General features: G+C 47.7%; 1 protein-coding gene and 1 non-coding gene across 2 annotated transcripts in view; both read left to right on the top strand.

Moving 5' to 3' along the window:
* CCDC180 (coiled-coil domain containing 180) overlaps positions 1-23,319 on the top strand; it is a 116,133-nt gene that overhangs the window by 86,042 nt on the left and 6,772 nt on the right. The window contains 17 exon segments of the mRNA XM_023727333.1: positions 550-723; positions 2,507-2,622; positions 4,238-4,364; positions 5,870-5,909; positions 6,039-6,490; positions 7,983-8,209; positions 8,792-8,967; positions 10,748-10,928; positions 12,362-12,508; positions 14,112-14,256; positions 14,440-14,556; positions 18,310-18,405; positions 19,080-19,199; positions 20,649-20,821; positions 21,096-21,262; positions 21,265-21,346; positions 22,590-22,667. Coding sequence (XP_023583101.1) covers positions 550-723; positions 2,507-2,622; positions 4,238-4,364; positions 5,870-5,909; positions 6,039-6,490; positions 7,983-8,209; positions 8,792-8,967; positions 10,748-10,928; positions 12,362-12,508; positions 14,112-14,256; positions 14,440-14,556; positions 18,310-18,405; positions 19,080-19,199; positions 20,649-20,821; positions 21,096-21,262; positions 21,265-21,346; positions 22,590-22,667 — 2,618 coding nt within the window.
* Positions 3,649-3,719, top strand: TRNAA-UGC (transfer RNA alanine (anticodon UGC)). The gene has a single exon. It is a non-coding gene; the product is annotated as a tRNA-Ala (tRNA).

Below are 23,319 nucleotides of genomic sequence, written 5' to 3'. Positions count from 1 at the left end.
CCTTCGAAAACAGATGGAGGGCCAAAGTTGCCAACCCCTGGTTCAGATGAGGATATGAGACACATATATTAAAAAACAACAGCAATAACAAGAACAAAAAATGGGAAAGGGTGGGGGTGTTAACAGCAGAGAGAGGATTTAGCCTAGACTCAAGTTGAGAACTCCGAAGAAGGAAAGCTGCTCCGGTCAATTTAAGTGTTGCCTGCCTGGGTGTCCAGGCGTGTCTAGGGTTGATTTTTCCATCTTGTAGGCCCCAAATGCCATCTTCTGCCTGTCAGTGTAGGACAGGTCTAGAGATCTGACTTCAGGGTCAGCGGGCCAAGGGGTGGCATTGGGGCAGACCAGCAGTGGCATGCCTCTGGGGAGGGAGGGTCGTGGCACAGGTGTGGCCCAGAAGTTGAGCTTGAGGGACAGTGTACAGGCAGGATGGCCCATCCTCAGAGACAGGAGGCCTCCACTGACCAGCCAGGGGACCCCTGTGGATAGGACCCTCCTCCTTGCCCAGGGCCTTGGGCTCTCATCTCCCTTCTCTGGGTTCTGTCACGGCAGAAATCCTTTGAGGTCCTGGCTAAGCAGACAGACTGGCAGAGCCTGAATCTCTTCAGGTACTTCCAGGAGGCCGTGCGGCTGTGGGAGGCCCACTGGAGCATGCTGTCGGTTCAGGAGCTGGAGCTCGAAAAGAGGATGGAGCAGCATCGGCAGAAGCAGAGCCAGGAGAACCAGGTGCAGCCACTGCCACCCCAGGGCCATCCACACCCAGACTGTCAGCCTAGAGACTCGACCAGCATTCATTCACTCATTCATTCAGCGTGTACTTACCAAGCACCTGCTATGTGCCAGGTCTGAGGATACAGTGGTCATCAAAAGAAGGGCTACACCCACCTGCCCCTCCCACTATGAACTCCTGGCCAGCAGGGAGGGTGGGCAGTAGACATGCCTCCAGGAAAGGAGTCCAGGACATTGGAGGGGCATAGTCGGAGGGCATTGGTGGGTGGAGAGGGCCTGGAATGGGGTGAGGGAGGAGAGGATATGAGGACCCGACTGACCTATGGCCCAGGCCCCATGTATGACAGTGAGGCCCAGCTGCATGTCCAGGAGGGTCTCTCCAAGGCCTCCCGTGAGTGAAAGTAACATCAGAGTCTAGACTGAGCCATCCTGGAAGGGTCATCCCTGGGTCCTGTGGCTGTGGCATTCTTCTATTTCCTTCAGGTATAAGAGCCCACAGCAGCGTTCTTCCCAGTAAATACAAAATCCTGGATGGCAAAACCAGCATTTCCATTAAGCATCTAACTCCAAGAGTTAAAACTGTCCATTTCCCCCAGATAGTCTGGACCAGACCAATGGCCCAGTGGTTCCGTGGGGTCTGGGGATGAACAGGGCAGGCTGCCCTCAGGTAGCAGCCTTAGCCCACAATGGCCAAAGGGCCATCAGACTCCAGAGGAGTAAGTGGGTGAATGCCAGAGTGCCTGGGTCAGTCAGTCTTGTCCTGCACAGCGGAGGTTCACAGGGATTGGGCATGGGGGACAGAAAGCAGTGGTTACCCACCAGAACAGGAGGCCCAAATCTGTGGCTAGCAGCCTCCTTCCAGTGAGGACCCCCCAGGAAGCCAAGTGAAAGTCAGAGGGAGCCGAGCATACTTGATGGGTATTTCATGACTTCTGAGAGTCCATGGAGTTGCTTTCTTCCTTTATATCCAGATTGCACAAGAGAAATCATTCTTGACATCATGAAAGGGTATAGAGAAAGATTATAGTTTAGTGATGGAGCCCAGGGTTCCCCCTTTTAAAGATGGGAAAATTGAGGGTATTGAGATTAGAGGGGAAAAAAAAAAAAGATCCTAGACCCAAACGTAAAATCTCAAGCTTTGAAACTTGGGCAGATGGGGTTGTTGAGGCTCTGCTTGGCCATGAGGCCAGATGGGGAGCAGAACAAATCTCACTGAGCCTGTGCAATGGGTCCCTGGAGCCAAAACTGTCTGTAAGAGACTGTGTGAGGGACAGACAGACAGACTGGGGGCTATGGAGCATCTGCCCCTGAACAGTGACCCTCCCTCCCAGGAGAACAGCAGTGCCCCCCCTCAAATTGCCTCCATCCAGCATCTGATTTCAAGTGTGACTATGAGAATGAACAGGTGCCATGAGAAGGTGTGGCAGGTCCTGAGCAGGCAGGGTAGGTTCAGGGACATGTCCGCGAGGATGCCCATCTGAGCTGGAGAAGGAAGAGCATTCCAGACAGAAGAGTGTAGGGTGGTGGGAGAAGGGAGAGAAGGCCCAGGGAACAAGAGTGGAGAGGGCAGGGATGATGGTGGACCTGATGCCATTTTTGTAGAAAACAAAGTCCTGGGCTTGCCCCAGGAGACTGGACCTCAGTTTGAGCAGCAGGGTCTCTGCAAGGCAGTAAAATGCTGTGAGTTCGGTTTCTGCTCTGGCGGCCGACCTGCCCCAGCAGCCGACCTGCCCCTCCCCCGCCAAGTCACATCTGCTTCTTGTTTTGCGTCTGCTGCCAGGCCCAGGAAGCCATCCTAGATAAGCTTTTGGACCAACTGAGGCAACAAAACCATGAGCAAACACTGAAGAATCAACTGGAAAGGGCCAAAGATTTCCTGAAGAACATGAAATTAAGGTAGGTAGACCAGGCCCCCCAAAACAGAAGAGGATGGCCTGGAATTCATGTCCAAGGTCATAAGCAGCCTGCCCAGTAACCCAAGGGTATGCCCAGCAGGGTGGAGTTTAAAATGTTTGCATCGAATGTTGGAGAACGTTGTGGTCCTTTGCAGCTCTGCTATCAGCCAATGCAGCAGCTTCAGGGAGAAAGTGTCATTCACATTGATCTGAAAAGTTGATGGAGAGGTTTCAAGGCAATGCAATTTGAAGATCAAGAGCATGGGCTTCTCCTCTACTTTAAAAATTTATAACAAACATACTTCTGTTAAAGAAAACAAAAGTCAACCAATGCAAACATGTAGAAATTTCCCCCATTCCTGCCCAAACACATTAATATATATACATATATAACCTCAAACCTGCTGCCATCGAGTGGATTCCAACCCACAGCAGCTCTAGACGACAGAATAGAACTGCCCCATAGGGTTTCCAAGGAGCAGCTGGTGGATTCGAACTGCCAACCTTTCGATTAGCAGCCAAGCTCTTAACCGCTGCGCCACCAGGGCTCCATACAAATATTTGCACATATATAGTATTCTTTAAATAAAAGTTGGATTATACCATGCAAATTGTTCTGTAGGTGTAGATACATTTCAATTTTTAAATGACCGTGTAATTCCTTAACATTCTTTAATATGGATGCTTCTTAATGATTTAATCATCCTCTGATTAAATGATTACCATTTTTTAGATTGGTTTCAGTTTCTCAATTTTACACACAGTTCTGTGTGAACTTCCTTGGGTCTTTGTGCCCTTGTACAACTCATCCTGTATGCTCCATTTGCAGAAACTGATTGCAGCATTTAGATTCAGAAGCATAACTTTAGGTAATTAAGGAACCCCTGAGCCTTGGTGCCTTACCTGAAAAAACAAAAATAAAAGACTGCCTGGGCATTTTGAGGATTTGGTAGGATGATACAGGTAAAGCTCCAGGATGGCTAGGACACTGGGCAGGAAATGGGAGCTCCTATCACAACAAGATGAGGCAGTGATGGTTCAGTGGTAGAATTCTTGCCTTGCATACAGGAGACCCAGGTTCAATTCCTGGCCAATGCATCTCAAGTTCAGCGACCATCCGTTAGTGGAGGCTTGCATAGTGCTATGATGCTGAACATGTTTCAGTGGAGCTTCCAGGCTAAGACAGACTAGGAAGAAAGGCTTGGTGACCTACTTCTGAAAATCGGCCAATGAAAATCCTGTGGATCTTCAACTTATCATGGGGATGGTGCAGGACGAGGCAGCATTTCATTCTGTTGTACATGGGGCTGTCATGAGTTGGGGGCCGACTTGACATCAGCTAACAGCAACAACAACAAGCAGAGAACTTTTCCCTTGTGTATTTTCCAAATTTTCTTCAAAGAGCATGTATTCCTTGTATAATCCAAAGAACAGCAAAACAAAACCAGGAATTGTTATTGTTGAACAGAAACACAGGCCCCCAGCTGTCTGCAGCTCGGAAGACCAAATTTGGCCCTGCCTCTTTGGGGTCAGTGACACAGCTTCTGGCCCTTGGTCTCCCCAATACAGCCAACCACCCTCCTCCTTAGACAGTGGTCTCACTACCTACCTTGCAGGTATGAAAGTTTTCACTGCATCCTGACAAAAGAAGTGATGGAGTACCCAGTTATGATACTGAAAGAGCTCAATTCCTACAGCTCCACCCTCAGCCGACACTTTTTCGTACGGGAAATCTTTGAACAGGTATGGAGAATAAACCCGGCTACTCCCAAGACGCAAAAGGGAGGAGATAACTTCTTGTTCTCATCTGCATGAGTCAGAATCTGTGTTCAGGCCTCAAGCAGCAAGAAGATGAACGTGCCTCTAAAAAAGACCATTTCTTTGTCAGTGTAAAGGAGGTCGAAGGGCTCAGAATTCAGGGCTCTTGGCTTGAATGGGATTGTAATGACAAGGGTTATTTGTATGACACTTTAAGTTTCATTCATCCCATGCACCATGGCCAATAATCCAAAAATACAGCTCTGACCCACTCACTCTGCTGTTCAAAGTCCCTCACCAACTCTCCAGCCCTTACCAAATCCCACCCACAGTCCTTCAGTGACCATACAGGCCCCCACACTCTCCCAACTTTACTCCCTCTGGTTTGGCAAGCTCATCCCGCCTCCTGCATGTGCCCTCTGCTGGCCAGCCCTTCTTCATGCGGCTCCCCTACTGGAATCCCTTCCTTGTGCCTCCACATGCCCCCAACCCACCCATACTGCCAGTCCACTTCCAGTGGCCACTCTCCTTGACCCCTCATTTTACCCCCATCCTGCCCTACCAGCACTTCTCCCCTCTCTGAATGTGCTTGTATGTTGCTGGTTGATGTCAAATTCAGTTCAGAGCATCCAACTAGAATGCATTTTCTGAAGGGCAGGTATGCCTTATTAGTTTTGTTTCACTTCTTTTGCCCTCAGCACAGCCTTGCACATAATTCAGACTCAATAAATGCCCCCCCTTGGTGAATGCCTGAATACCTGGAACGTCCAGAGTTTGGCTCTTTCCCTGTAGACTAGCCAGAGTCTTGCATGGCCAGAGAGCTGATATGCTTGTGGTTGGCACTAGACCTGGCCACGGGTTTCCCATATGCATGGGATACCCAGGTCCCTCTTAGAAAATCCCTCTTCTCTCCCTGTTCCTGTTGCTTATAAATGCTCCCTGTGATACTAATGGAAAGGTTGGTGGTTTGAACCCACCCAGAGGCACCTCAGAGGAAAGGCTTGGTGATCTGCTTTTGAAAGATCACAGCCTTGAAAACCCTATGGAGTGCAGTTCTACTTTGCAACGCATGGGGCCTCCATGAGTTGGAATTGACTCAACAGCAATTGGTTTTTTTGATCATAGGTTGAATATTACTACATTGAACAATTTTTTATTATAATATCTCAGGATGGAGATATATATTATATATTATATTTCTTGCTCTTTGCCCCAGATCACTTCCAAAAACGTATCAGAAAGAGGTGTAATTCCTTTAATGCCCAATTTGCTGACCAAGTTTGCTAGTCTGTTTGGGTTTAAGGAAGACACATCCCTGGGTTGGGACCATCCTGACTACCATGCTGAAATAAATTGGTCAAGGCCTGCATCCGATGTCAAAGGAGGGAGACAGGCCCTTCTACTTAAGAGAAAAAGGGAAGCCTTTGGAAGTGGCCCGCTGGAGAGAGGCAGCGCTGGTCACCCTGTGTCCTGTGTTCTTTTCCTTGTAGAACCTGGATGGGGAAGTTTTTTTCAGACTCAGGGAACCAGGTAACACTTTCAAAATTCAGGTTTGATTCTCGCTGACCTTGCTCTTGGATGTTTCTGGGCTGGGGAAGCCTAACCCAGGTTGCATTAGTAACCTGTCTCTCCCTGTGCTGTGGTGTTGATTATCAACAGAAATCTACGAAAAGCGCTTTCAGGGGAGGATGCGAAAGCTGAGGAGAAAACAAAGAGCTGCCGCTGAAGTAAGCAAAAATGAGGAAAGCGTAAGTAGAGGGGCAAGTTCCCCCAGGCCAGAAGAAGAGATGGAAGAAATGGAAGAAATGGAAAGAGAAAAATATCAAGAAACCCAGTCCTTCGTAAATGAAGAGATGCTGAGCCAGCCAGAAAAATCTGTTCTGTTTGACGAGAGGGCTGAGTCCAGAGAGGGCTCCCTTCACGGGTTAGAGGACACGCAGGTTCAGAGAGAGAACTCCTCAAAACCATTTCTGACTGAGGAAGATGTGGCTCAAGAAGAAGAGGAGGAGGGGCTGGAGGAGGAGGAGGAGAACGAGGAGGAGGAAAATGAGGAGGAGGAGGAGGAGGAAGAAAAAGAAAAGGAAGAAGATGAGAGTGCATCTATGGACGAGGTAGGCCAGCAAGGGATTTGCTGTTTGGTCTGAGAAGTTTTGCTATGTTCTTCTCTGTGTGCCCCTAATACAAGCTGGGGTCCTCCATAGCCCAGCTTCCATGGAGGGACATATAAAGAATTATAAAGGTATTTACACCCTTTCTGTTTTTGTCGACGGGAATCCACTTCTTAACTCAGAGCAATACTTTCTAAAAATTCCCCTTCCTCTCTTCATGTCGCATCCCGCAGCCTACTCTGGGGTCATCCTTGACATATTTATGCCTTTCCTCATCTCTCTCCAGCCCTCTCCCTTTATCAGCTCATCTTTATTGTATAATGGAGTCCCTGGGTAGCACAAAACTGAAAGGTTGGTGGTTTGAATCTACCCATAGGCACCTCAAAAGAAAGGCTTGGCAATCTACTTCCAAAAGATCTCAGCCATTGAAAACCCTATGGAGGGGTTCTACTCTGAAACACATGGGGTTACCATGAGTTGGAACCAATTTGGCAACTGTTTTTTTTTTTCTAAATTGTATAAGTCAACTTAGCCTCCTCGGGTGAGAGAACCCTGCTTTACCCCAGTCTTTCCACTCCTTCTCTCTTCCCGTTCTTTGATGTGTAACACAAAAGAGCCATTGCCTTGCTGGCAGACATAACTCTCCTTAGAGAGCAGGAAGGGACTCATATTAATAATTCTTTTCCTCAAAACACATACAAACTCACAGAACAATAACTTGAAGTCCATAACCATAGAGTTGCAAATGATACTTTTTCTTCTGTTGCTTTGGGGGCATTGGCACATGAGAAATCTTTTTGAGCAGGGATCCCAATCTCAAATGCCCACAGGCATGTAATAGAAAAGGGGCCTGGGGATCAAGTATAAGATAATGAGGAGTGGTGGAGACGACAGTCATTACTCAGTCCCAGGCAGTGATCTCCTGTGGGAATGCAGACTCAGATGTGCCAGATCTTCTGATTTCCTAAAAGAAATCAGAATCTAGATTTTTTACCTAGGACTTCCTACTTCTAAAAAGCACTACCTGAAAGGGGGGGAGGGGAGCATTGGTGGTTCAGTGGTAGAATTCTTGTCTTCCATGTTAGAGACCTTGGTTTGATTTCTGGCCAATGCGCCTCATATGCAGCTACCACCTGTCTGTCACCAGAGGCTTATGTGCTGCTATGATGCTGAACAGGTTTCAGCAGAGCTTCCAGACCAAGATGGACTACCAAGAAAGGCCTGGCACTCTACTGAAACCCAACCAACAAAAACCCTATGGATCACAATAGACTGATCTGCAACTGATCATGGGGATGGTGCAGGTTCTGTTCCATCGTGCATGGGGTCACCATGAGTCGGGTCGACTCGATGGTAGCAAACAACAACAGCAGCTACAACCTGGGGAGGGGTTGTAGGCAGGATTTGGCCCACAGGTCACTAGTCAAGGAAAGTGTGGTTGGGATCCTAACATACATTTAATGATGCCAAGTCTAAAGGCTTGTTACCTGCTTAGGCCGACTCCAAGGAAGAGAGTCTGGGGGAGATCTCCAACGAGGACACGGAGTCCTTCACAACTTCCAGTGGGAACACATATTTTGTCTTCCTACCCATGGAAGAAAAAGAGAGTTGCAGGAGGCCCCGTTCCTACCCCTCAGCCACGCTCACCAAGGACGCTTGCGATGCCAAGTTCCTACAACATGTGATCATTCCGTCCAATCTTCTTTCAGAAATTAAGAAGCGGTGAGTAGAAGAACCTTTTATTTTCATTCTTTTGTCCCGGGTTTTATTAACTAAGTGGAATATTGTACCAAAACATTGGACTAGTTTCAGCTGGGGAAAGCAAAAGTTTAAGTAACTGTGGGGAGGTGTTGAGAGGCACAGTAAAAAATAGCAAATGTCCAGGAATTAGTATTTGCAGTTACCAATGTCCAGTGTGAGAGTGACAGTCTGTGCCCCTCCCAGGTTCATGGGGCTTCCCCCTGCCCTCTTTCCAAAGGAGGCAGTTGGGTTACATCTGTCAAAATTACAAATGTATTTCCTCTGTGATTCAGCAATCCCAATTCAGGAAATTCACCCTCTAGGAACACCTCTACACTCGATGTATGTACAAGGTTATTCATTGCAGCCTTTCTTGTAAGAGCAAAAGATAGAAAAACAACCCACCTTCCTCCAGTAGGGGTTTGATTACATGAATTATGGTCAGTCCACATAATGAAATACAATGTAGTTGGGGAAAAAAAGGCTCAAGATGTGCTGATGTTGAAAAATCCCTCACTGCTCCTGATTGATGTCAGGGCTGACCCTTGCTGGTCTTTCCCCTAGACTGCGGGTTGGCTTTTTTGAGCACCTTGAGAAATGGTTTGACCAGTGTGCCATCAACGCCCGGATCATCGTGGCCACCAAGATTGAGGAGCTGGAGTCAGAACTGGAGCTGCGTCTGCACCTGCACCAGCCCAGAGCCCAGCGTATTGAAAGAGACATCCACAATGTCCGGGCAGGTAGAGACCCCTCGTGGGAAGGCCCCCTTGCCCCAAACCCTTCTGCATCGTGTGCCTCTCATGACTTCACATTCACGAGCTGCTCCAGTTTGCAGCACCCGTGGCATTTAGCACGTTGTTATCACACTGTGAAAGATGCGTGTGACATGTCATGACTCCCAGGCTCCTGAAGAAAGGTGGTACTCAGAATCCTCATTCAAGAACATTTGAAAAGAAGAGGCAATTATATGCTGAAGGTCCCTGGGTGGTTCGACTGCTATCCTAAAGGTTGGTGGTTCAAACCCATCTATTGGAGCTATAGAAGAGAGGCCTGGCTATCTGCTTCTGTAAAGATTACAGCCAAGAAAATCCTATGGAGCTCATTTCTACTCTCTAACGCATGGGTTTGCCATGAGTCGGAACCACCCAGGTGACTGCAGTGAGTTTGTTTGTTTTTCATATGCCGAAATGGAGAATATCTCCCTGGTTTAGCTCTGTGGAACCCAGACCTGCTCACAGATTCATCGGATACACACCTGTGTGGTGGATGCTCTACAGGAGAGCCTGTAGCTCAGGGATTAGTCAGGCTCAACCTCTCTAGCTGTTTGACTCTGGGAAAATTACCTAGCCTCTCTGACCCCCTCTCTCACCTGCCAGAGAGAGGTGCTGGTGGTAATTAACCGACCTTGAAATGATACCATGAGAAATCCATGAGTACCCGGTAGAAGGTACAGCCTCCACAAATGGTAGCCATTATTTTCGCTTTATAATTTGTGATTTTTTAAAAAATGCCATTTCTTCCTTAGGCAGTGGGCTTCATTGATGTGTGGAACCTTCAATGCCTGGTGTTGGTTTTCACTGTCATACCTGACGCTTCGTCATAGACCTTTAGAGCTAGCAGAGACCCTCATGTCACCGCATCTGACCTCCCTACTGCCTGCGGCCATGGAAGTGCTGTGGAATTCAAGAACCTAGCCTCAAATCCCAATGCCACCAACCCTCCCCCCCACCCCCATCCAACTAGCTCTTAGGCAAGTTCTTGACTTCTGGAACTTCATTGTCCTCATCTGTACAACGTACACATTAAATGTGCTGAGATATAAAAAGGACCCTGCATGCACAGATAGATGCTCCCTAATAATGGGGAGCTCCTTTCATGGCTTCTCCTTTGCTGGCGCCCAATGCAAATGAGGAAACTGAAGCTAGAGAAACAAAGTCAGAGTCATACCGCTCATTTTTGTTGTTGATTTGTGACTTAGGAGACCCCATGTGTCACAGAGTAGAACTGCTCCGCAGGGTTTTCTTGGCTGTAATCTTTATGGAAGCAGATCTCCAGGCCTGTTTCTTCTGCAGTGCCACGGGTGGGTTTGAACCTCCAACATTTTGGTTACCAGCCAAGTGCAAACTATTTGTGCCACCCAGGGATCTTCACACCACTCATTTTTGGCAGAGCTTGGACCACGCCTCACCCAACACCACTCCTCCTTCCCATCTGCTCCCCGCTAGCTCCCCCTGGACTCTGCATCTCCCTGGCTTTGTTCTCCTTTGCCACAGGCAGGGTTTCTGCACCAGCAGGGAGCTCCAAGGTCACAGCAGAGGCCCCTTCCCAGTAGAGACCCTGGGGTAGGGCTCTGATTGGCTTCTCTGGGATCTGTGCCTTGGCCAGAGCAGTGGGGGAAGCAGAAGGGAACTTGACCTGAATAGATCCTGCTTTGCAGCTGCTGGTCACTGTCCCAGGAAATGAATGTCCTGAGGTGACTCTGGACTCGGAGAGGGCCCCAGCTCCCCTGTCCTCTTTCAGCTGAACTCTTGCTTCACCAAGAGCGGTTGGACAGTCACTGTGCTGGGGTAGTCGAGGCGCTGAAGAAGGAGAGGCTGATGTTCTGCCAGTTCCAAGAAGAGCAAAACACGAGGAGCAGAAACTTTCGCCGCAAGATTTATGACATGGAGCACATCTTCTTGAACGCTTCGAGGAGTCACAAGTAAGGGGCCCTGGGAGTCTCAATCAGGCAGTGTGGCTCCAGAAGCCTAGCCAGTCTGCTGCTTTCCAGTGGGCAGTTCCTCCCTGATGGATAAAAACACCAAACTAGTTGCCGGTGAGTCAGTTCCAACTCATGGTGACCCCATGTGTGACAGAGTAGAACTGTGCTCCATAGGATTTTCAGTGGCTGATTTTGGGGAAGAAGATCACTAGGCCTTTCTTCCAAGACACTTCTGGGTGGATTCTAATTGCTACCCTTTTGGTTAGCAGCTGAGCACATTAACCATTTGCACCACCCAGAAAACCCATTGCTGTCAAGTTGATTCCGACTCATAGCCACCCTATAGGAAAGAGTAGAACTGCCCCATAGGGTTTCCAAGGAGGTGGATTCAAAATGCCGACCTTTTGGTTAGCAGCCGTAGCTCTTAACCACTGCACCACCCAGGGACTCCCCTCTATTGGATAAAGGAGCAGCTTTCCAGGCACCCTAGGAGCCTTCTCTTTTGAGTTAACCTTATCAAAAGACTAAAAGGGTAAAACTCCTGTGTGAGAAATCTGTGTTTCCCCAGGGTTCTGTCTGCAATAGCCTTCCCAGATTCCGAGATGATTGTCTTTCACAAACATGCTACAGGGTCTCTGGGGAGACAAAGGGGAATTCGATACAACCTTTGCCTTTCAGAGACTGGGGGTAGCACTGGGTACGGGAGCATCCCAGGAAGAGAAAAGGATACAAATAACCATAGTGCAAGGGTGCAAATGGCATACCGTGAAAGGTCAATGCTGTGAAAGACCTTTTCTATCGGGAAATCTAGAAGAGCTTCCTGCAGGAGGCAGCATTTGAGATGAACTCAAAGGTCACTGGGTGCAGGAATGGAGATAAGCGGGGAGGGAGCAGAATTCTCCCATCAGAGAAGCAGCACTGGCCAGGCTTCAGGTAGGGGTATGCTCAGGGGAGAGAAAGGGGATCAGGGAGGTCACTTAGGGATTTGACAGGCAACAAGTGAGGAGCCACTGCAGGTGCCTCCACAGCGGTCAGGTACACATGGAGCATCTGGTCAGGGTGGACTTGGTTGTAGAGTGGGAGCTGGCAGGGCACTCTTCCCAAAAGCACTGGGTACACAGGCACCACGGTGCGGGGGTTGAAGAGAGCATGCGTTGAGGGAGGACAGAGATTCAGTAGGACCTGAAGATTTTTGGGTGGCAGGGGCCTGAGAGGCGAGAGGCGTGCCCTCCAACCCAGCACGCTGAGAGTTAACAGGATGTGTCCAGCACGTACTGGCACTTTGAACTTCCACCTAATGTCCCCTTTCCTATCCAGAGGGGCCGGGCAGTGGTTCTGGTGGCCCCCCAGATGGGCAGGGCATGTGGAGCTCAAGCAGCCTGGGAGGGCCTCCCAGACCCAGGTTACTACCCTGCCCCTTCTGCGTCCCGCAGGCTGGTCATTCTCAGCAGCACACTGCATAGGGAGCTGCTGAGCTACGTCGACGTCATCCAGGTGTCCCTGCGCAGCTTCCGGCAGTACTTGGAGGAGAGTCTGGGCAAGCTCCGCTACACCAACATTGAGTTTATCAGGCATTGCAGGTGGGAGCCAGCGCTGTCCTAGGGCCTCTGCGAACCTCCAGGGTTCTCGATGGGGATGTTTCTTGTTTCTCCCTTATTTTTTGCCCTGTAACCTTAACTTACTCCTAAATTAAAAAGAATCTTGGATTTAGTCTTTGACATTTGTGACAGGCTAGATTCGTTTTTTTTTTAAAGCTTGTATTATTTTTTAAATCAGAACTCTTATGCTCAATGTAGCATAATCAAACACCGAATTACATTAAAAAATTGAAATGCACTCTCCAAATATACGTCTTCTATGTGCCCATGTATACGATTACGTAAAGAAAAGCACATTAGTTTTGTACAGAAATGGAATCCTAATAAACATGCTGATCACCACCACCGGCAATTCATGGTAAGCACCTTTTATGTTGGTATCTGCAAATCTTGCATTTGTTGAGATTTTTCTAATTATAAAAATAGTATATGCTTTTTGTAGAAAATTTGGAAAGTAATGAAAACTAGAACTATAATTTGACATATGTTAGGCATCTCTGTCTTCCATATTGCTGCATGGTGCTCTCATATTTTAGCCTCATTCTAGCTATCTTCTTCAGATTGTCCTTCCTATTCATAGGTTATCTCTTTAACTGTGTTTAACCTCTTAATGAGTTCGTTACTGAGTTTTCAATTTTAATTATTACAGATTTCATTTCTAGTTATATTGATTCTTTTTGAGAACTGCTTACTTCCTACTCGTATTTTTAAGCTTCACTTTTATTTCTTTAAATGTGATCATCTTAGTTATTGTATAGTCTATGTCTGATAATTCTCGTATCTAAGGTCTTTGTGGTCTGTTTCTGCTCTCTGTTTTACTGATTGACATTCATGGTGTTTAGTTTCTTTGTGATTTTTTTCCCCCATGAGCTTCTTGTTTTCCTTGGAATTTTATCTGTGGGATTCTTTGAGGCTTGGGCTGACGTTGGGTTCCTCCACAGAGAATTTTTATTTGCTTGTGCCAGGCAGGTGGAGGCACTACCTACCTAGGATCATTTAAAATTCTCAGCTTTTCAGATCACCCAAGAGAATATCAATTCAGTTTGCAATGTGTATGAAGGACAGTTTGTGGTTATGAATTCTTGGGGGAGAAATTTCTGTCCCTCCTTGTCTTCGGATCTAGAAAGAGCAGTGTTCTGGTATCTGGTGGGGCTTATGTCTAATTCACCTTACACTGGAAGTGTAGTCCTCTAGGTTCCAGCTTTATGCTGTCTGTCTCCCTGTGCTGCCATCAAGGCTGAAACTCAGTCTCCAGGGCAAAAGCCAGCTTTGCACTCACATTCCAATGGACCTCTTGCTCATCGGGGGACTCTTTATGCAGCCCATAGAAAACTGGTTTTATTTTAAATTTTATCCAGCATTGTATTTGTTTTAGTAGGACTGACAGGGTATCTGATCTGACAAAGTGGCAGAAATGGAAACGCTACATCATTTATGTATCCCTGCTCCTGTACTTGAGCTGCCTGCATTCACTTTTCCATGATCTTGTACTTTTGGTCTAAAGCCTTGGCATCCCCAGCATTTGGGACAGGTGGGAAGTTTCAGGTCTGATCGGTGACTTTTATTTCTCCCAAATAATTTTCAGGTTGTTTTCAGAAGGAGGCAACTTCTCTGCTGAAGAAATCGACTCACTGTGTAGTAGACTGGAGAAGGAAGCTGCCCGGATAGAGTTTGTTGAAAGTTTAATCATGATCAACATGGAGAAGATGGAGAGCGAGTACCTGGACCAGGTGGGTGAGCCCTGCCCCAGCCCTCAGCCAGGACACTGGGCTACAAGGTAATCACCTTTTTCAATGCAGACGGGAGGGTCAAGCCCCCTTTTCAACCACTAATTAAGCCTTCCCACCTCTACTTCCAAAGTCTAAAAAAATCTAAATTAAGCCCCCTCCTTTACTTTTGTTCTTTCTCTACAGGCCAATGATGTCATTAACAAGTTTGAAAGTAAATTCCATAATCTGTCTGTGGACCTCATTTTCACAGAGAAAATCCAGCGGTTGCTGACAAATCTGCAAGTGAATATCAAGTGCGAGGTAGGATGGATTCATTCTTCAACTGTGAATAGTTACTCAACACCACCTGCATAGCAAGCACTGTCCAGGGTGCTGGGAATATAGGCATGGTCTCTGCCCCAAGGCACTTGCATACCAGCTGGGAAAGACAGAAATTAAACCACAATAACCACTAACGTTCATTGAATTACTGTGCAACGTGCGTCATGCTAAGCAACGTATTTTGACTAGCTATTTTAGTCCTCACAAAAACTGTATGAGGCAAGTACTGGTATTTATCCCCATTTTAGAGATAAACTGAGGCAAAGAGTCATTAAGTGATTTGGGCAGGAACACAGAGCTCTTAAATAGTGGAGCTAGAATTTGAACCCAGGATTAACTGACGGCAAAGATCATGACCTTTACCACGGACATGCCATCTGTGCCAGAAAAGGGGAAGAGTGGGTTGTTGGGCCAGAGGAGAGGATTGAAACTGGGCCAGGAAAACCTGAAACAACCTAAACCTGTTGCCATCGAGTCAATGCCGACTCATAGTGACCCTATAGGACAGAGTAGAACTGCCCCATAGGGTTTCCAAGGAGCAGCTGGTGGATTTGAACTGCCAACCTTTTGGTTGGGAGCCAAGTTCTTAACCACTGCACCACCAGGGCTCCTGGGCCAGGAAAGTGATGCTTAAACCACTTGAGGGAGGCTTGAGGAAGAAGTGGGAGCTAGCCAGGCAGGGGAGAGAGGAGCAGAGTGTTCTGGAGAAATCATGAAGGAAATCCAGAAGGGCTGGAGCCAAGAGGAGAGAAGGCAGGGAGCTGTGAGGCTGGTGGGGGGCCAGGTCTCCCAGCAGAGCCTTGTGCGCAGGTTCCAGTGCTGGCGATGACATCAGGGCAGTGGGGCCATTTGCTAAGGGCTACATTTGAGGAAGGCAGTCAGGCTGCTGGATGTAGAATGGACGGGAGGTGGGTGAGAGTGGAGGCAAAGGGGTGAGGAGGCTGAGGTGGAGAGAATAGTGGTCTCGACAAGGGTGCCTGCAGGGAAAGCTTCAGTTTCAGAGCTGATTGGTGGTGAGACGGACAGGACTTGGGGTGCATTGGAGACAGGGGAGTGGAAAGAGGCCAAGGTAAATCCCAGGTCTGGGTCATCTAGGGAGAAGTGTTTGAGGATCTCCTGGGTGCTGGGACAAGCAGAGATGAGGTAATCGGTCCTGTCCTCCAAGCACTTGCAGTCTCAAATGAAATAGGGTTTGCTGAGATCTCGGGTTTTGGGGTCAAATAGGTGTAGATTCTAATCCAGGGGTGCACTGTGTCATCAGGCAAGCCTCTTCATTCCCTGAGGGGCCTCTGTTTCCTCATCTGTGAAGTGGAAATCATCTGGTAAAATTATGGCACGAAGAAATGTCAAGCCCTTGGCACAGTCCTGGTGCATAGTGAATCCTCAGTGAATGGAGGCTTTTATGGAGGTGTGAGCAGAGTGCCTCACAGTGGAGCCCTTAAGTCACCCTAAGACAGGAGAGGGGGAGGGCCAGCTTCATGGAGCAGGGCGAAGGGTCCCAGCACATGACCCCCAACCCTTTTTTAAGGAGCGTGTTCCTAACTGTCCTCCAGCTGATGCTGTCACAGATTCCTTTTTCTGAGCCTCCCTGGGCTGATATTTGGAGAATGTATAGTATACAGTGGTTTCATCTTTTAACATATAAAACTATGATAAACAAAATATATTTTCATTGTGGAAAATATTGAACAAATACAAAAGGTAGAAAATAATCCATAATTCTACCACCTGGTAGTAACTTCTGCTAATATTATATGTATACAACAAAATTGGGAAAAAAAACACAAAAATTGGCCTCTTGCTATGCATACAGTTTTCTAAGCTGTATAATCTTTAAAAATTCTTCTAAAACACCGTTTTTTAAATTGTGATAAGTATATATATAACAAAGCATTTGCCAGTTCAGTATTTTTTTACATGTGTAATTCAATGACATTAATTACCTTCACCACATTTTGCAACCATCACCACTATCTGTTTCCAAATTTTGCCATCACCTTTAACACCATTTTGATGGCGTCCCTCTCCCAGATGTGTTGCAGTTTTACTTAACAATGGGTTTTTGGAGGAACATTTAAGTTGATTTCCATTTTGCATTATTGCACATATACTTTTCGCAGGAATCTGATTACGTCCTTAGGCTAACTTGCAACAATTAGAATTGCGAGGTTAGAGTAGGAACAATTTTTTTTAAATTAAAAAAATTCTTTTTGTGCTTTAAGTGAAAGTTTACAATTCAAGTTAGTTTCTCATACAAAAAATTATACACACATTGTTATGTGACCCTAGTTGCTCTCCCTGTACTGTGACAGCACAGTCCTCCTTTCCATCCCGGATTTCTGGTGTCCATTCAACCAGCTCCTGACCCTCTCTGCCTTCTCATCTCACCTCCGGAGCTGCCCATTTAGTCTCATGTATCTACTTGAGCTAAGAGGCACACTCTTCATGAGTATCATTTTATGTCCCATAGTCCAGTCTGATCTTTGTCTGAAGAGTTGGCTTCGGGAATGGTTTTAGTTTTGGGCTAACAGAAAGTCCAGGGGCCATGTCTTCTGGGGTCTGTACAGTCTCAGTCAAACATTAAATCTGATCTTTTTACTAGAATTTGAGTTCTGCATCCCACTTTTCTCCTCTGTCAGGGACTCTCTGTTATGTTCCTTGTCAGGGTGGTCATTGGTGGTAGCCGGGAACCATCTAGTTCTTCTGGTCTCAGGCTGATGAAGTCTCTGGTTTATGTGGCCCATTCTGTCTCTTGGGCTAATATTTTCCTTGTGTCTTTGGTGTTCTTCATGCTCCTTTGCTCCAGGTGGTAGGGACCAATTGATGCATCTTAGATGGCTGCTTGCTAGCTTTCAGAGTAGGAACATTTCAGGCTCTTTCTGCACACAGCCAAGTTGCTTGCCAAGTGAAATCTACAGACTTGTCTGCTCCCCAGTAGTGCCTGGGTGTACCCTTCTCATAACTCCCTCACCCACACTGTGGGTTGCCAATTTTATTTTTAAACCTTACCTATTTGATAGTATGGCCATGGAAGCTAAAAACAAAGATGGAGCTACTTATGCCCAGTCGGGAAGAGTACAGGTGCTACCTGGTTTCACACGGCAAAAGTTTAAGATAATAAGTAACCTAACTTTTAGAAATAGTAATTAGCTTGTTTCTGTAGATTTATGTAGATAATCAACAGTTCCTGCTCTTCAACTCCTGCATTCCAGATGGGCAGATGCCTGGTTATCTGCCTCGGCTCAGCAGGCATAGACCCCAGACCCAGAAAAACTGCAACATTTGTCTTTTTAAGGAAACATTTCAGAGAAGAAAGCATTTTGAAGGATGTTTTAATGAACCTCTGAAAAACAGGCTAAAACTGACCAGACTTCTCGGACTCCTTGTTCCCTTCTGACAACATTAACCCTAATGCTGCCACATTTCTTTGGAACACACTGTTTAGGCTGTGTGTTCCCCAATCTGGGAACCATTAATTGAAAAATAAACCTCTAGTATTGTTTTTAACTTTGTTTCCATTCTCAGAAATTATTTGACAATAGTTAAAAAATTTTTTTTTCCTTTTTGGCATTGATCTAGTTTCCAGTAGGTTGTATGGGTTGTTTTTTGTGTTTTTCCCCTGATTTCATTTTTCAGTGCTTAATCCATTTCTCAAATAACATGTTTTGCTGAACATTTTCCTGATCAAAACAAGTATTCTAGAAACAAAGTCTGGAACCTCTGGTTTTCTAGGTGGCAAAATCCAATTTGCAAGCAGGTGAATTAAATTCTTCTCTGGAGCAACTTCAAAGCAAGATAGAAACCTGTCGAAACTCACCAGATAAAAATGTAAGTGCTCAGTAGATGCGAAGCAGTGAGTAACAAGGATGCCTCATGCTAGAACCATAGACTTGACATTAGTGATGTGTTGGATACTTGGTGAAGGTGAAGATACTCGGGGGTACCCCCCTGTGCACTTGTGGGGCATGGTCTGTGGAGTCACTGCTCCAAGGAGGGGTAGGGAATGTATTAGACCTTATAAAAGGAAATGGCCGCATTGCCTTCCAGAAAAACTGTGGTGGTTTCATTCCTACATGCCCTTGCCAGTCTTGGGCCAAATGTTTCCTTCTAAAGGAATAAATATAGACTGTTAGAGCTGGAAGAGACCCTAGGCAACATTTTGTGAATCCATCTTGCAGATGGGGAAGCTGAATCCAGCAAGTTTAAATCATTGCCCAGAAACAAACTTGTAGAACCAGGACCAGAATGCCCAATGCCCACGTCAGTGTTGGATCTGTTGCCCCCATCCAGCGCCTGAGAGAGCCAGCCCAGCGTCCTTAACCCCCAGGCCCCAGCAAGTGAGGGGGCCTCCACAGAGCTAAGAGGCATCCTCCCAGTTCAGCCCCTGCAGTGCGGGAGGGAACCAGCTAGGGCTTGAAGCCCAAACTTGCCCAGGTTCATGGGGCTTCCCCAGTCCTCCTTCAGGCTGCTTGCTTGTGGCTTCTTCTCTGTGTTCTCACTAGACAGTGACAACAGACGATGTCCTCAGCTTTGTCCGAAGTTGGATCATAAAAGTGAGCAAGAGGATTCAGTACCTCAACTGCAGCCCAGACCTTGTGACCGTGACTCAAGCGGTCTTTACTGTAAGGAATGGGAAGGGGCAAAGGAGAAGGGGGACTTGAGCTGTTGAGTCTGGGTTTGGAGGAGATCTGCAGGGTTCAGCAGAGCTGAGGGGAAGAGAGGACTTCCAGGCCCCTGATGGACATCAGATCTACTGTGAGGTCTTGGAAAGGTCAGAGACTGTGGATCAGACCTGGATTTAAATCCTAGATAGGCCACTTACCTGCATGGGCCTCTGCCTCAACTCACCCCACCCACTTGACTCTCAGGCTGGCCCCACTGTCTCTTCCTTACCACCTGCACCCATGAGCAACCACCCACTCCCCCCACACCTCCTCCACCACTGCCTCATCCAAGCCCCCCATCCCTGCCCCACTGGGCTGCCTGTGTCCTCTCACCACCCACCCTCCCCACCATGGTCCATTCCCCAAGATGCAGTCAGGCCAAAAACCAGAAAAGGCCAGTCTGACTGTGTCACTCCTCTGCCCTCAGGGTCAAGCTCAAACCCCTTAACCTGACACAGGCCATCTTCATTTAACAGGCTATCTCCCTCAAGACTGTGAACCCCAAGAGGGCAGACCCGATACTGTCCTCACTCCACATCTGCATCTCACCCAGGCTTTGCACACAGGAGGTGCTCAGTCGATTCCTGGGGAGGGTCGGAGAACCAGTGACATGCATAAGCGAATGCCCCTCAAGTTCTGTGCTAGCCACCTCCAATCCTTGTCTCTCAGAGTCAAGTTCTGAACCAGCCCCGCTATGGGGAGGCACTTCCTACCATGCAACCAACACTAAGGGTCCACTGCACGTCCATTACCGGGTCCAGCCTGGGTTCTTCCCTCGAGGTGCTTACATTTCATCACTGAGACCAGACACGGAATAAAATAGGGAACAGTGTAACTAAACACTAATTGTGGGCACCAATTCAACCCTTTCTCTGAGACCCAGCTCATGGGGGAGCTGGCCACTCACTCGGCCAAGCATTCATTCATTCACTCATCTATTCGGTCAAAGACACTGCCTGGGCACATCAATGGTACTGGCCTCACAGACCTGCGACCTTCAATCTCACAGAAGCTGCTGGAACTTTACCTTCATAGCACTGATCCCAATTCTGACCAAAGATTTATTTGGATTAGTGCATGTTAAGTATCTTCCCCTCACTAGAGTATAAGCTCCATGAGGACAAGGGTCAGGTGTGGCCTCTTCACCACTGTGTCCCCAGGAGCCAGGACAGAGTTTTGCAGAGAGGAAACACTTGGAGTGATTCATGCATGCATGCATACTTGAATGAATGAATGTATGAACAACTCTCTAAGGGAGAGATGATCATCGCCATTTCATAGAAGAGAAAAAGAAGCTCAAAGAGGGTGGGTAGTAGTGATGGATCTAGGAAGTGGACCCAGGCCTGCTTGTCTCCCCAGTTCCTGGACTGGTCCTCACATACTCTGTCTCTCCTCTCTGGCCTGCAGGACCACATTATGACTGACCCAGAGGTGGAGAGTGACATCTTGGTGTCATCAGATGTCCTTGAAGAAGATGCCAAGGTGGACCTGGTCACCCCGGAGTCCTTTGCCCAGCCGAGCCGCATGGGAAAGTCCGTGATTGAGGACCCGGTGGTGGAGGTGGTTAAGAGGATCCTGCAGTGAGTGGCCCTGGGCACATAGTGGGGCCCTGCATTGCAGCCTATAGCCCTGAGCCTTCACGGGGCGGCAATGGAGTCCCACATGCCTCGGTTTCTATGTGAGCCCCACCCTGACAGCCTTTGTCCTAAGGCAAGGGGCTTGACCTCCTGAAGCCTCAGTTTCCTCATGAGGACCAACTCCTGTGGTGCCGAAGACCAGATGAGATGGTGTCCAGTGCCCGTGTTGTCCTCGTAGTCACTTCAGAAAAGCTCACATCCTTTCATTTGCTTTCAGACTTTCCGACATAAAATGCTCAGGCCATTCGTGTGAAAAAGATCGGTCCCAGACAGGTAAAGGTGAATAGGCTTGTTGGTCTCTGGGAAGCTGGTGGTGGGGAAGTGCAGTGCTGTGTGGCCCATCCTCACCTCCTGTCTTCTGCTTTTGTCCTGGGCACTCATCCCCACAGGCTTCAAGCGACCTGGGCGCCGGGGGGAGAACTCCCTAAAGAAGGCCTTGTCCATTGCCAGTGCCATCTCCGTAGGGAGGTAGGGACACTGGGCTGGGCTGGGCCCCTTCTCACAGCCAAAGCTGTCCTGGGATCTTCCTTCTCAGACCCTCACCCTGTCCCCCATAAATGGAGGCCAGAGAGGACCTCGTTGCTTTACCAGACTTTGTCCTCAGAATGCAACGCCTGTGCTCTAGCTCCGAGACTCTGACACGACATTAGTTAGTCCTGAGCTTGTTCCTGAGTGAGGTCCTTCACACAGGCCTTCCATCTTAAGAACATGTCTGGGGGCTTAGTAGTTTTCGGTGGTGACACGTGGTGATCTGAATCCCTGCCAAACTCACACATGTCCTCATGGTTAGAAAGAGGGACAGTTGAGCCATGGAACAGGTGGTTTTCCTTGGGTGTCATGATGGAAACTGCAGAAGTCCTGTGCCTTGGTGTTCTGGTGTGCTCTGTTCTCTAAGCTGTCTCACACCCCGTCAGGCCTACAGCTGGCCAATCCCCACACAAGGATTTTACACAAGGCAGGTAACAGGAGCCACATGGCTGAACTAACTTTCTGGGTCTTCTATACACCATGGTTAGCATGGTTTAATATGCGGTTTTGCAAAAGTGGCAGTGAGAAAAACTGCTGCTTGGTTAGAAGATGTTAGGGGTGCCAGATAAAACACAGGCCTTCTCCCATGCAACACTGGGAACGTTGTTGTTGATGTTAGTTGCTAGTGAGTCTTTTCTGACTCATGGTGAGCCATGTGTGCAGAGTAGAACTGCTTCATATGGTTTTCAAGGCTGTGACCTTTCAGAAGCAGATTGCCGAGACTCTTCCAAGATGCCTCTGGCTGGTTTCGAACCGCCAACCTTTCAGCTAGTAGTCGAGCACTTGTGACACCCAGGGACATACTTATACTCAAAAAGTATCTGTTGCTTTTCTGAGATTCACACGTAACTAGGCATTCTATTTTTATTTGCTAAACCTGGCAACCCTACATGTTGCTCAGCCTGCTTCTCTGTACATTTCTGGGCCTGAGCGCTTCTGCCCCTCTGCCGTCTCTCAGTGGCAACGGCTTGGTTTTATCGGTTTATGGCTTCTTTACCAACAAGAACATCTTCAGAGCCACTGAGGAGTATGGAGGTATCTGGAAGTGCTTGGCCCCAGAAGGGAGTCAGATTGCCCTCTGGGCAGGCCCATCCCTCCAGTGACCCAGGGCAGGCCCCCCTGAGGCGCCCATCTGCTTGCTGCCTGTCCTCAGTCCCTAGCGCACTCTGCCTTTGTTCCACAGCTTCAGCCGGTACTCCAAGCACAACCGAATGGACAAGAAGTTCCAGGTACTCGGGGAGAAGTCACCTCCTCCAGCCCAGTAAGCAACCAGGGGCTTTTCCTTTCACTCCATTTACCCTGTTGTTTCAGTCAAGGGGCGCCTAAACCTGGCTCAGCTAAGGGGAAAAATAAGAAGCGAAGGGGCACAGAGGCAGAGAGGGAGGGGGGAGGGGAAGGGGAGACATTTAAGGGTCCAGGTCAGTTTGTCTCAGGTCATTTCACCTAAATTTGTTGAGTGACAGACAGATTCATCAAATTTCACGTTTTCTAAACTAAGGGTTTCATCGGTGGTAAGAGGAGGGCAGCACACCCCTTTGAAGTTTGTTTTTGTAAATTTTTCAGTGTTCCCCCCTACCACAGACACACACTTCTCCTTTCCTTTATTTACATTTCAGCGGTTAAAACAAAATCTGGTTCACTTACTAAGGCTTCATTTCGAGTGAACAAGTAAAATTTCAAGATCAGAAAATGAGAAGTACTAGGAAGATATCAAGACCTATAAAGGGACCCCCACTCTCCCTAATTAAGGGAACCAACGATCACAGTGCCCCTTGCCCAGCAGCCCTTTTACTCCTTGGGGTTTACCTGTGGGATTTTGTGAACCATGCACAGTAGAGTGCCTGTTACATGCAGGCGACTATATATATATATATATAAGTATATATATAAAAATATATATATAAATATATATA

The sequence above is a fragment of the Trichechus manatus genome, unplaced genomic scaffold, assembly GCF_000243295.1.
Source record: "Trichechus manatus latirostris isolate Lorelei unplaced genomic scaffold, TriManLat1.0 scaffold00016, whole genome shotgun sequence".
Lineage (NCBI taxonomy): Eukaryota > Metazoa > Chordata > Mammalia > Sirenia > Trichechidae > Trichechus > Trichechus manatus.
Note: the sequence above shows the minus strand (reverse complement) of the source record. Positions and strands in the feature narration are given on the sequence as shown.